Source organism: Populus alba, chromosome 19, assembly GCF_005239225.2.
Source record: "Populus alba chromosome 19, ASM523922v2, whole genome shotgun sequence".
NCBI lineage: Eukaryota > Viridiplantae > Streptophyta > Magnoliopsida > Malpighiales > Salicaceae > Populus > Populus alba.
In genome coordinates, this window is record NC_133302.1 from 18,239,553 (window position 1) to 18,253,708 (window position 14,156).

Genomic DNA, 14,156 nt, shown 5'->3' on the forward strand with positions numbered 1-14,156 from the left:
CAAACAGGCAAACTTATTGCTATGCATCTCTTGAGGGGGGCATCCATGGCAGTTTTTATAGAACACAAGAAACAAACTTTGCAGCCGATTGAAATTTCCTTTTGAGAGAATGTGTATATCAAGCATACATATAAGATGTAATTCATGCCTCAATTAAGAGGGCATTTTCACGCCTTTGCATATTTTACAAACAACTATATACTTTCATTTTTCTATTTATTTATGTAAACAGTTATTTACTTTTTCTGAGAACTGGAGACTCCTATGTGTGCTTACAACAGTCATATAGCGCATGCAGAAGCTGGCTTTAGATCTTTTCTACCTTCTCTTCCCCGATAATCCATCTTGTCAACCAACTTGGATCTGCAGCGAAGGATTTGCATGACATTGGTACAATCCCAAGATCAGCACCAATGCGATCATAATCCAAGAGGGCATCTTCCATCTCTGCTTCAACAGCAGAATCATCTAAAACATCAATTGCGTTCATGCGTAGAACATCAGCATAGTGTTTCTCTCTATCCAGATCATGCTCAAAGGGCTCCATAGCTGGCCCCTGTTGGTCCAATTACCATTTGTTAGAATAACAAATGTTCAATGAACTAGATAATAGACATCATTCATTTCAAAATTTTTGCTCTCTCTCTCTCTCTCTCTCTCTCACACACACACACACACACACAGAGTATGAAACACAGCACTGCGCAAAATAAGGCATGCCAAAAAGTAGGTTTCATCAGGTTGCAAATGTCTCTGTGCCTACTTGTCAAGTGTACTTGGAGCCTCAATCAATTTACCTGGCACAATTCAGCATAATGTTTATATATCTCACTGCTTTCATCTTGATCACCTAGTAGTGTACCACCATACCAGCCGCTTTCATCAACTGAAGTCATTGCAAGGTACCTTGAAACCGAACCGCAACCAGAAAATTGTCATTGATTTGAGTTGCCACAAAAATAAATAGATAAATAAACAAAAAGAGTACAAATAATAGAAATTGCAACCACGTGACTGGCATGAATTTTAAATTTAGTGAATATAGTTTGCAGAATCAACATTCTTAATCAAAGAGCAGTATTCAAATTTTTATCATCCAGCTTAGAAAACTAATAGGAATTTGCATATGCATGCCCACACGCTGACATGCATGAAGTCACATGTGAATGGTGATAGATAATTTTGCCCAGGACTCAAGCTATAGCCAAATCTGCCAGCTTGAGCAAGCAAAGCATGGGGTGTTTAGACCCTTGCTTGGTTCATAAACCATTAATAAAGCTCAACTTTGACTAATAGAAAGCCAATTTAGTCGGCATTGCATTCAGAAACGAAAGTCTAAGAGTAATGTATTCTCTCTGGAAAATGGGAAGACAATATATAAAAGTACCTTTGGAAGATATCCTCTTCATTGATACCATCAACAGAAGAAAGCAAATTTAATTCTGAGTAACCATCAACATAAATCTCTTTCTGAGATGCTCCATTTTCAATTTCACTTTTAGCAGCCTTGGGGGCATTGCCACTCTCTTCATACTTTTTCTGGCCAAAAAGCCAATTTGGGCTTTTGAGCTGTATTTCACTGCAAAAGAATGCATATTCAGTGAGTATAGCAAGCACTTGAAAAAAAGTCACGAATACATCTTACAAACTTCATGCACCCAAGCAACCCATTTCAGAGCAGGCAAGAGGCAAGTGCGAATCAAAATTAGAACTATGGACAAAATAATGAAAAAAATTTATAATCAATGGACCATTTTAAGAGATTTCTCCAATGCAAATACACTGTGTCCAAAGGATAAAGACATGAATCAGCATAACCTACATCAAGTTGTTACTTTTGCCAATTCCATACTAGGCAAAATACTGAAAAAATCTCAATTTGCTTAACTTTTTTTAATGTGTTTTTGAAATTCTCGGTATCCTTGAAGAAATCCTAATATTCCTTTCGCTTCACATTTAAATATCATTTTATGTCTCAATACCAAACCTGGTAAGGGCTAAGAAGGGAGAAAACAAACCAATAAACTTTGTACTAAATGCAAAGAGCTATGTTTCACTACACTAAAAGGGCCAAATAATAAGGCCAAAAGTTTCCTATGATCCTTTCAACTAATGTGGTATAGTCAGTGCTGAAATAAAGAAACACAAAATTTGTATAGTAATGTGAGGTGCAGCAAATCCTGGATAACAGTTTGAAGACATCAGAAACACATGCAACTGATGATTTAAGAAAACCAAACCACGCATAAAAGATGTCTGCACTTCAGAGGTAAAAACAGATGTGTGCACCCAAACACATGCAACAGAGAGAAAAAATGGTAAAATCAGGCAACAAGTTAACAGCTCTAGTCAAGAGAAAACTTACGCTGCATCTGGAGCCACACCAGAATTTCCTGCACTGCCACCTGGTCTGTGATCAGGTTCACTATAAAGTCTTACATTCTTTACAGTACTACATGTCCGGTCAATCAATTTATCAAATGATGTCAACTTCATTCTTGAAAAATCCTCCCTGCAAGCTGGAATAGGGGCAAGAGTTATTCCAACTCTTCCAGGCTTAGCATTGGTTTCTAAATTGCTGGAGAAGTAAGATACAATAAAATAATCAGAAGATGAGATGTACTGAATTTGAACTAACCCAACTCTAATTTTTTTTTTTAATTTACCACTTATCTGGACAGGGGTCTTCTTCTTCTATTGCATTCCCATAGACATGAAGATAGTAGTCTGAATCTAACTCCCAAAGAGGAGATTTCCCTTCCTGTGGTTGAAAGTAACCAAGAAATCTGGAAAGCAGCAAAGAGATAATCTCAGAATACACTTAAGGAAAATGCAAGCCAAAAATAATATTAGTGGGCATTTGGTATTGTGGAGCAAGGTGCTTTTTGCTTGAAAATGCATCAAAATGTTTTTTTTTTTTTTTCATTTTTTACGTTAGTTTATCAAAACCATTAGAAAGCACTAAAAAAAACATTAATTTGATGTTTTTTCATGTCAAACGCACTTTTAAAACGCAATACCAGTCTCTTAATCATAAAAAATAAGTCAAGAAAATAAAAAAAGTAATGATCGCATACAAATATAATCAAATACTGAATTACACTCACTAATAAAACATGGAATATAGTTCTAGCTTTTTGTGTTTGGTTTTGGTTATCTGGAACAAAACCTACACTGTGGTCTTGGAATTCCAAGAATTCAGTCAAATGTTTTTGATTTAGTTTGTTAGATATATCTCTTATCCACATATGAAATATGAAACTTATTGAAACTTGAGTCCATGGTTGGAAAATCATAGATATTAAGAGTAGAAGCCTCTCCAAAGAGGAAACATTTCAAATAGAATATGATTCATATTTTACTAAACAATAATAATAATAATAAAAAAAAACAAGTGTTTCAGGCAAAAAATATAATGAAGTGCATTTTGGCATCTTTACAAAAGTTGACGTGCACACTTATCTATATAGTCTCCATAATCAAGTACTAGTGATGATAAAATCTGGAAATCAAAAACTCCCTTGTATTTACAAAAAGCATCTGTTTGGGCATTGAAAATTCACCTCATTTGCTTAGCCAGAGAATGTAAATTATGCAATAAATCAAGTAGAAAGTGTGATGGAAAGAAAAGTTACAAATTTATTGCATCTTGCTTTTCACCATCAGTGTATGCATTACTGTAGTATCGCTTGATAGACTTGATAAACTCCCTAGATTGAGTTGTAGCTTTCCACTTTCCCTGCCTCTCAAGGAACACCTGAAAAAGATCAGGCCTTGATATGATGGCCACAGTTATGAGCAAATTAGATCACAGAAACCGAAGTTATTTGAGAGAAAGCATACAGTGTTATGAGCAGCAGAACCACCATATTGCTGGGCAAGAGCATCCCCCATACTTTGATACATATCCATAAGAGCAGCAGCAATGGAACTATCAGGATCGACTTTGGGCATGTCTGTTAGACCCATTGCAAGGAGCTGGCGTCCTAAAGCCGCTAGACCATAAGCATACTGAGCAACATTTGTACGATCCAAGCAGTCGATGCAGTTGGTGCGTAGAACTCCACTTTGAAAACGTGGCCCATCAGCACCAACCTTATCTTGTTTTTTCAGTTGACTAGAATCACTCTCTCTATCCCAATTAATCAAAGAATTTAGATTCTCATTATTACTTCCAATCCTTGCAAGATCCCCTGAATTGACTCTTATATCTCTAAGAGAAGTGTCCCTGTAAAGAATAAAGTCAACTATATATGAAACCCACAGTCTACATAATCTTGTTTTGAAAGGAACCTCCCATTTCCTGCTCCAACATTTACTCTGAAATTGGAGGTTTTCATTTCAAAAACAAAAGCAATGAAATGATAAAGCAAACAGCCTTGACAGAAAGACATTGCCAATTTTATGCTTTTCAGCAACAGAGACACTAAATTACCAAATGAAAAGAAGACATCCTGGGTTACAGAATTTCCAAGTACAAAAGAAAGCTCTCTACTTTCAGGTTTCTTAAGGTCCAAGGTAACCATGCTTATAATTGATTATAATACCTTTTTACAAATGTAAGGGATGCATCACACACTTAACAGTCATTTTTTTCCAAATTGCAATGATTAGATAAAAAGAAAATCTGACCATCCACCACAGCACATGCTCTTGAAGTTATAATGGTAAAAGCTGCTTCAAAATCTTCATATCATGCATTAATTGTGAATGTTTGATGACCTTGAATTACATAACTGTAATATAACTTATCGCTCTCTCACACACATGGGCACCTTAATGGTGCTTTTTTTTACAATGAATTCCTACTAACACTTCAACACCCATGGTTTTGAAAAAAACAATTCAAAGACCAAAATAAAATGGGACGATGGATGACCCAAAATCTCAAAGAAACTGAATATTAGGCATTGAAAAACTTTATACCCCAGAGACCTGAGTTGAAGGCTACATGAAAAGTTCCAATCATGAAGTAACATAAACGCTATAAGTTTGTTTAAATAAATAATACAGCTAAAGACACTGGAATACCTTCCGGTGCTTGTTCGACTAAGTTGGTTGGCTCTCCTTTTAACAATGCTAGGTTTACCACTATAGTAAAAACCAGTCAAATCAAGTGCTTGACTTGCCACAGAACCCAAAACAGCCAAAACATTGGCAGACTTGCTTTGGAAACAGAAAAAAGAAGAGTAGTCAGTTCAAGATGGTTGTTAATTATAAATTGGAGTTGATGTGAAAAGAAATGCATATGTACCTCTTTGCAAACTTGTGATAGTCCCAATGGATAAACTGAAGTTGTTTTTCTTCTGGAAAAATCGTGTTCAGATACCCAACCGCATTTGTAAACTCACGCCTTAGCATCATTTCTCGAGGTCTTTTTTCAACAGTCTGCATTTGAGCATTTAAATGACATCCAGGACATAAAGCAATAGAAAAGGCATTCCAATTTGTGGTAAGCATGTTGATAAGTGAAAACTACGACAAATAGACAAACCACTGAAGTTAAACAAGAGAATGTCACAAAATAATAAAATTGTCACTGTGTGAAAGCTGAATTATTATTTTGATGAGGCTGACCATAATTCATAATTATCACAGAAACTAAAACAGATTCAGAAATGGTTTCAGTAGCTTCCAGATCCTCAATAAACAGAGTTAAAAAGGACATGCCAAATCATGTACTTCGTCCAAGAGTGAAGAAAGTATAATGGAAAGATGGTATACTTTAAGAGGACCATTTAAACAGACACATCACCATATTCTCCAGAGATATATTAAAGCTGATTGATAAGCTTTTGTTAATTATGATAATATAATCAAATGTGGAAAATAAGCACTCGTCGTTTTAATATGTTTTCCAGTTTAGGAATGAGAAAAACAAATTCAGGTAACCATTTATTAATGCCCAGGGAGGTATTGAAAATACATGAAAATAATGCAACAACAGCCATTTAATGACAATCTAGTTGAAAAGGCTGCATACTTGAAAGTCCTGAAAGGAACAATCAGCGTGTGTACACAAGAGAAACTGTAAGGAGCAAGTAATTTGGGTTTGCTGGTATAGTATAACATGCAAGAAAGCCTACTCTAATCTGGTGATTTCCTTTGTAAATTAAATCAAAAAGCCTACTCTAATCTGGTGATTTCCTTTGTAAATTAAATCAAACGCAAGAATTATTCAATTGCATCAAGTACAATAATGCAAGATCTATACAGCAAACAGAATCAGTATTTTAGGAAGGCAACAATCAAAAGGAATCTAACAAGAGTCTCGAATACATTAAGCACAAAAAATAAATCTGAAAATAACCTTAATCAAATTAAGCACAATTATGGGACTGCCGTATCTCTTCACCAAGTCTTCAAAATGCAATTTGGTCGCCTGATAGGTAGGATCATACCTTTGCACTAATATAGATTGAAAAATAATATCAGAAGACTTCTTTGTAAGAAGATAGGTGCTATGTGATCTACATCACTACAAGACTCAACAATGAACTAATCAAATAGGTCAAATCAATGGCCTTACAGATTATATCAGGTTTAGGACTAAATCGTGAAGCTTCTTGTGACCAGAAAAGGGGAATTGAACCACGCATCTGCACAACAGAACTCATTTTCCCCTTGCATGATCCAGCATCTTCATCAAGGACAATTTGCTCTGTTTCAACATCATTTGCAACTCTTCCCATATCATTAACCCCCCTTTTCAAGTAACTGCACTCAATCAACATAAAGTTAATACAAAAGGTTGTCTTAAATGTAGTGGAAGATTTTATGGTTGGTCAGAACACTTCTCTGAAATAAGCAGATATAACTTCAATGAAAGCGAGGACACAAAACAAATGAAAATTGATGGTTTCCAACAGGCCATCACAATCATTCAAATAATACCCATAACCATAATGAAGCATACTGTGGCTTGTGCAATCAAGAGTACAGACATTCATCCAAGGACAATGTAATGATGTAATGGCAGATGACTGCACAAACAAAACACAGACCATAATGTGTAGATTATATCACAGATAATGTCAAAAGGAACATGAGTCTCATTATTAGATCTCTAAACTTAAAACATAAGAAGTCAAATGAATCAAGGTTGTCAAATAGAATTAGTTCAACCAGGGTTCCAGTGAGCAGGCCTTAATTCCAGTTCAGCTATAAGAGAAACTTGTAGTCAAACCTGGACAAATACCAGCTGTGTCAGGCATTTGGACTGCCAACCTGACTAACCCAAACCAATTTTAATCGATTGACCTAGAACTAATAATGGTGACCAATTGTAACAGGTTCACCAGGAACTAATAATGCTGATGCAGCCAAATACAATTACCAAGACAATTAAACTTAGTGGTTTTTTAACCAAGACAATTAAACTTAGTGGTTTTTCAAGTCCTCAGCCTCATGTGTCTATTGAGGCCGAAGGGTTGTGCTAAGCCATTTTATTAAGGAGGTACCTTTTTTAGCTTTGGTTTTAAATGACATGAGACTTAAAATAAGTATACATCTTAGCATTGCAATTTGCTGGAGCATATACATTCTCAAAAATAAATTAAAAGATAAATTACAGAGCATATAACTAGTGATTGTTGTCAACCTAAGCAACCCTCGACATTCCCTAGTGCCATGTGGTTCATCAGTTATGTTAGTGTGAAGAAAGGTTTGGACTCAAATTAAGATTAGATAAAAAGAAAAAAAAAAAAGAGAGAGATCTACCTATCTAGGATTTTCAAGGATAGAGTGGTTCACATGCACAAAATAAACATTAAACATATTAGAAACTACTTCAGCTATTTGTATTAGACTACTAGTGTGAAAAAATGTGTTAATGTTTGCATTAAGTTGCACACAGGATCGTGTATCCTATTGCTTGCCTCACTATATTTTTTACTCACCCTTCTACAGTGTTTCACTTATTAATGAATCTCGACTTATCCAAAAAATAAAATTCAAGAAGAAGAAGAAAAACTTTTAGTTGTAACAAACATTCATGGAAAAATGTTTTTTTCTCAATACTTTGTTAGCTGAAACTTTTCCAATTTGACTAAGAAAGAATGCTAAAATAGATTTAAGATACAAATGAGCACAAAGACACTGAGCCAATTAACAAAGATTAAATTAAGTGATTTTTTATACTTTGTTTAACACTCAATGTATATTATTTGATAGCTGTTCAAGCCAGACAATTCAGGTTGAACCTCTGACCTTATTCCTTTTCCACATCAATTTTGAAAACTTTGGAATGAAGATCACTACTATCGCGATTCTAAAAGAAGATGTACTTGAGACCCCAAAATCCACTACCCAAAAAGTCAAATGGACCAGACCCACTACAGAAACTTGTGTAAAAAAAGCATAACCTAAATATATCTTGCTGCAGTACAGAAATTCCAGGAAAGCAAGGGAGTTTAAAATAAAAACAAAACCTGCATAAGAGAGTGTGGGTGTGTGTGGATGGGTGCTGGGGCAACCCAAAATGTATAGCTCAACTAGCCACACTTGTTAGCTAGAGCTCCCATCTGTCTTGTGAAGGATTTCGCTCTTTATTTATTAGAAAGGTGGAGGCATGACTAAAGAAAACAGGGAAAAAGGGATCATCACTGAAAGTCTCAGAAAGTTGGTTTAGAAACAAAATCCTCTACCAAAGGATTATTTTAATGAAAAAGAGAAGCGCTAACCCACCAATAATTTTTTAGTTAAAGAACCAGAATATCAAAGGGGAAAACAAACATTAGCCACCATAACACAGTCCAACCTAAAGTGAAGGGTACAAAGAAACACCTGCATCAAGTTTGGTGGAAGACTTCATAACTTCACCCTGTCACATCTGATCTCCTAAACTGACCATATAAAAATCAACTTCAACACAATCCAAAGGCAACAATCTTGTAAGTAATTATGCACTTTCCCCACCACAGCTCAGCTGTAAACTTATGAACCAGTAAATCATCACCATACATGCAGTCATACCTCTTTACAAGTACAACACCAGAAATAGCAACTAAGCCTTAATTCCCAACTAGTAGGGATCTCTCTCTGTTCATGCACTCATTAAATTACAAAAGGATCCTCTAATTTTGGGACCACTGTCAGTTTGGTCACTGGCTTTTAAATAGCACACACAGTCTACTATGTGTATGTGGAAGAGAGAGAGAGCCACAATATAAAAAGCTTGGAAGCCTCTGTGCAGAATCCAGTCATAAACCCGTTTGTTTTGTTTCTAAAATATAAAACATGAAGATGCAACTGAGCTTTACGCATAGATGAACTTATTCAAACCAGAACGTACCGTGTACCAGCAAAATGCCGAGAGCGTCTAGAAACCAGTGAAACACTGAAGTCTCTCCCAAATATCGACAGCCTGATCTGCCATGATTAAGTACAGTAGAATTAGTTGAAATGCTAAATACACATTACACTCAAGAAGAATAAATTTAAAGGATATTATCAAGAAATCACATTGGAGGAATTTATTTGTACAAGATAACAACGTAGTTAGAAACAAATTCCAAATCATTAAAACGCATATCCTACTTCCATAAATCAAAATCACTTGACGTAAGGCAGCAAAACGTATTACAGACCAATAACTCAGATTCAAACCAGAAATGAAGTTGTTATTTTAGCTTAAGAGAAACAAATTATAATATTTGTCATTTGTGCTAGAGTTCTTCACAGATTATGTCCCAAGCATCTCCAAATCTTCCATTTTTTACCAAAATTCATACTCCATTAGCATTAAGTAGTAGTAAAGCTTTCAAATTTTGCCTAGCACAAACTACATTACATCTGAAATTATAACTACGGCCACTTATTTTTCTTAATATACAGAATATCAATCTAATAATCAGCGAGAATATGGTAAAGCTGTGTGCATATTTGTAGTTTGTGAAACAGTTCTTCACTAATTATGTTCCAAGCATCTCCAAATCTTCAAAACTTATTCAAATACATACTCCATTTCCATTAAGTATTGTAATGCTTCCAATTTTAGCCAGCATAAATTATATTACATATGAATCTATATTTGAGCCATGGTTAAAATTTTTCTTGAAATACAGAATATCAAACCAAACAATCAACAAGCATATGGTAATGCTACGAACATAGTTGAAAGAAGTACAACTTAAAAGAAAACACAAAAATAAAGCAAGAGCAAGTTGAAAAATAAATTATCTCAAAAACGTAACTGCAGGATTACAATGACGAAGATATATTCAAAGCGTAAAAACCATGTAAAATATTTAGCATGAAAAATGATCATTGACAGATGAGTTAGAGATACAAGAAGCAAAAAAAGAATTGCAAACCTGCTTAAAATTTCCATGCACTAATGCTATTGTCCAAATAGTATTACCACATCTAGACCGAACAGCTCGTGTTAGATATGCATTCCAGACGAATATGTTATCATATGGCATCCCATCTTCACCCATTGAGGTCACATTCTTTTGCAAGCTTTGCATTATAGGATATGTGTAGCTAAAGAAAAAATCCTTGGTCAAATCTACACTAGATAATAGCTTTTTGTACCTGCATTTGAGGCAATAGATAGAAGAACTATTCAGAAACTAAAAGTTAGACTCGTGTTAGACAAGGGGTGAAAAGAATCTTGCATTACTAAGGAAAAGAGTGCTAGGAAATACTTAAAAGCTTCAAAAATAGAAAAAAGGCAAATGAAACTAAGGCGAGAAAATATAAATTGCCACATCAACCATTCCAATTAATCTCCTCATGTTTTACCATTTTTTTTATAACAAATTATAGATGACAAGGGATAAATCATTCCTTATATTCTCTTCGTACATAATGAATTGCAAGTTTTATGCTCTTGAAGAAGATTATATTTACACTTTCTCCTTCCCTTTTTCTTTCAACTATATTCTTCATTACTCTATTTCCACCTCTAAGAGCATTCATATTTTATGTTGTTTGAAATATATATATATATATAGTTGAGAGAGAGAGAGAGGGGGGGCAAGACATGGAAAAGAAAGCCACAAATAATATGTGCTCTCAATAAAAAAAAAAAAATATTAAAATGATATGTATGCCAATATTCTCTCAACCATAGATTTTTCTCCTTTTGATAAAAGAAGAAATTTATTACAATGAAACATACATACAAGGGTAGCACCTCATTTGTGCTCTATAATCAATAGATAGTAATAAATAAGAATATGGAATGCATGTTTGTGATTTCTTTTTGGGGATTTCTTGTCCTCCCATTCGCTTCTTTTCCTTCTTGAATTTTATCAAGTGCTTAAAAAAATGCAAATTGATTATTCTAGATTGGGGATCCTCTTTGCATTTCCAACTTACAAGGTTAGAAATCTCTTTAGCAATTTCAAGGCTATTTTATTCATCTAAACAAGAATTTTCCTACATGACCTCTTACTTTTGTGGTCGTAAGAACCATGGATGCTCTGTAAGGATAAAGAGAACAAGAATCATTTTTCATTCATAAGAAATATGAAAGATTGATGATATGGGGGAGAAAGTGAGTATATGTGCTAAGCAGTAGAATGTAAAATTGGCACTTTCCCCAATTGAATTCGAAAAATAGTCCTAATAAGATTCTGTAAGATTTGACATTAAAACTGATGCTATAAGAGGGAAAGGGAGTATTATAACTCAATTGTAGTAACATAAATTAGCACTTTACCAAATTGAATTGGACAAAGAATCCTAAAAAGGTTATATAAGATTTTTCTTTTTCTTTTTCTAATTTAAAATACATGCCTAATAATAAGTTTTTCATCTCAAGCTAGAAACTGAATTGTTTGAGTCATGCCAAAAAACATCTTTTCCTAATAATTAGGCAAAGCTATGGTATGATAGTGGCAACAATGGCCAACAAAATTCCCACATAATGGTGTCTATGAGCTTGAAAATTCTGCAATCATATAAAATGTAGGACAGAAGAAGCTGCAAATAAGGAGTGATAGTGACCACATGAAACACACACAGAGACACAAAATGGGAGGATAGAGTAAAGTGAAAAAGACGTATTTGTCATTGTATTGCATTGATAACAGAATGAGAAAGTAAAATCATGAACAGAATGCATTTGTGCCTTGTGTTTCTTATGTGCATTTCCATAAACCATGAAACCATAAATTCTGGATGGAGAGAAGAAAAGGCGAAACCTTAGCTCAGCAAAGAGAAGGGTCACAAAGCAATCAATCAACAGCATGCAAAGGGAAGGAAATACCTTAGCTCAGCTTTAGAATGCGCCACATCAGTTTGAACTGATACATGGGGAATGGTAATCAATTGGCTCTCATCAATGCCATATATCGCATGACCACAAATAAATCCTATTTGCCGACGCTTTGTCACAAGAATCAAATAATATGACTCCAGAAACTTAATGCAGCCTAAAAACACCAAAAGAACAAACACCAGTAACACATCCATGCATCAAAAACACAAAAATACACATAAAATAGTAGTGACCCAACACTAACCTGCAATACCATAAGCCTTCACTACAAAGTTTAGCCCCCCAGTGGCACGATTCCCTTCAGCAATTCGCTGAAGCAAGTTTTTTATTTCTTGCGGTGAATAAACAACTGGGTCTTCACTGATATTGAGATCAGACGGCTCTGATCGATCAATCTTCAACACTCGAAACAATTGCTTGTTCCTATCACTCCCAACTAGATAAAATCTCTGATAAAGAAAACCCAAAAATATCATATTAGTTTTATTATTCATGTTCTAATTTCTTCTGGAAACAATGAATTTCTTAATTAAACTAAAGATTCAAGAAATTTAAGCATTGACCATCAACCAATTCAAACTATTGGAACCGCAATTACATGAAACACTAAATACCGAAGATCCCCAAAATTCTACAGTTTTCAAATTTAATCTTCAAATTCCAAAACAACCTAGCTATATTCAAGTACGAATTTCAAATCAAAAGAGATAAGAGAGTGATTGAATATTGTTACCTGTCTAGTCTCGTAAAGTCTAAATTTATCGAGCGTGTAAGAGTTGTGATCGGTTTCGGGGTCGTTGGAAGGGTGGATTTTGGCGGAGACGTAAGGAGGGAGCTTGGATTTCGAATTATCCAATTTCGCCATGGAAATGGAGGTGGGTAGTTTGGGAATTTAAGAAATGGAGAAGAGGGAGTGCTGAATCGCCATGAATGTGTTTCTTTTTGCAGTTGGAGTGGGGAGAGGGAGAGAAAGGGAATTGGAAATGATAAGAGGGTGTTTTGGAGAAGCCATGGAGTTACATCCTTTTGTTTTTTAATGTTTTATATTTTGAAAAAAATTTAAAAAAAAATTTCAAATTAGTATTTATATTTTTAAAATGTTTTAATACACTTGTATAAAAAATAATTTTTTAAAATATTTATAAAAAAATAATTTAAAAATTAATTATTACACTCTCAAATATCTTATATGAACATTATAATTTTTTGGGGACCATTTATTTAATGTTTTTATTCACAAGAAAATAAGATTATAATTGTCACATGCCAATCCAATTTAATATATTAAAATTAAAATTATTAAATTTAATATAGGTTTAACTCAATTAAGAAATCAAGTTTAAAATTATGCATGTAATCTAGGGTAAAATAAAAAAATAATTCATGTGAATACAAGCTATACAAGTTATAAATAACAAAGCTTAAAATATTTTTTAAAAATTTTTTATCTTACATTATAAAAAAATATATTTTTTTTTTAAGTTGAAAAATTTAAATTTTTTATTTTATATTAAAAAAACATAATGTTCTTAATATGAATATAAAATATATATTTTTATGTGCTTTTAATCTCACATTACAAAAATATTTTTTTTTAATATTTGTATAATAAAATTTAATGTGGTTTAGTATATGACAAGAGAAACCACGAAGATAAAAATATAAAATAAACTTATATTTAAAATAATTTTAAAATAAATTTTTATATACATGAAGCATGTTTTCACTCTCTCTCTTTTTGTGAAACATTAAAAAACACTGCCAAGAATTCAAATTATTAAATTATCAAATTAACTTTATTTTGTTAATTGAAGTACTAGAATAATAACGTTTTTAAGAAAAATTGCACACAATAAAAGATATAGGAATTGTTAATGTTTTTTTTAATTACAAACTAAAATATTTATTTTTATAATTATTAAGTAAA

General features: G+C 33.6%; 1 protein-coding gene across 2 annotated transcripts; it reads right to left on the reverse strand.

Annotated features, from left to right (window-relative positions):
- Nucleotides 1–68: 68 nt before the first annotated feature.
- On the reverse strand, nt 69–13,236 carry LOC118056473 (phosphatidylinositol-3-phosphatase SAC1). Of its 2 annotated transcripts, XM_035068690.2 has the most exons (16): nt 12,963–13,236; nt 12,474–12,678; nt 12,218–12,383; nt 10,314–10,536; nt 9,293–9,369; nt 6,530–6,717; nt 6,311–6,408; nt 5,255–5,388; nt 5,032–5,166; nt 3,844–4,228; nt 3,636–3,757; nt 2,667–2,786; nt 2,366–2,578; nt 1,388–1,579; nt 798–906; nt 69–556 (listed from the first exon to the last, which is right to left on the reverse strand). In XM_035068690.2, the coding sequence occupies exons 1-16, from the start codon at nt 13,092–13,094 to the stop codon at nt 308–310; spliced, it is 2,748 nt and encodes a 915-aa protein (XP_034924581.1). In that variant the 5' UTR covers nt 13,095–13,236; the 3' UTR covers nt 69–307. The 2 variants fall into 2 exon arrangements, with proteins under 2 accessions (XP_034924581.1, XP_034924583.1); XM_035068692.2 differs by lacking the exon at nt 5,032–5,166.
- Between the last annotated feature and the right edge of the window lie 920 nt (nt 13,237–14,156).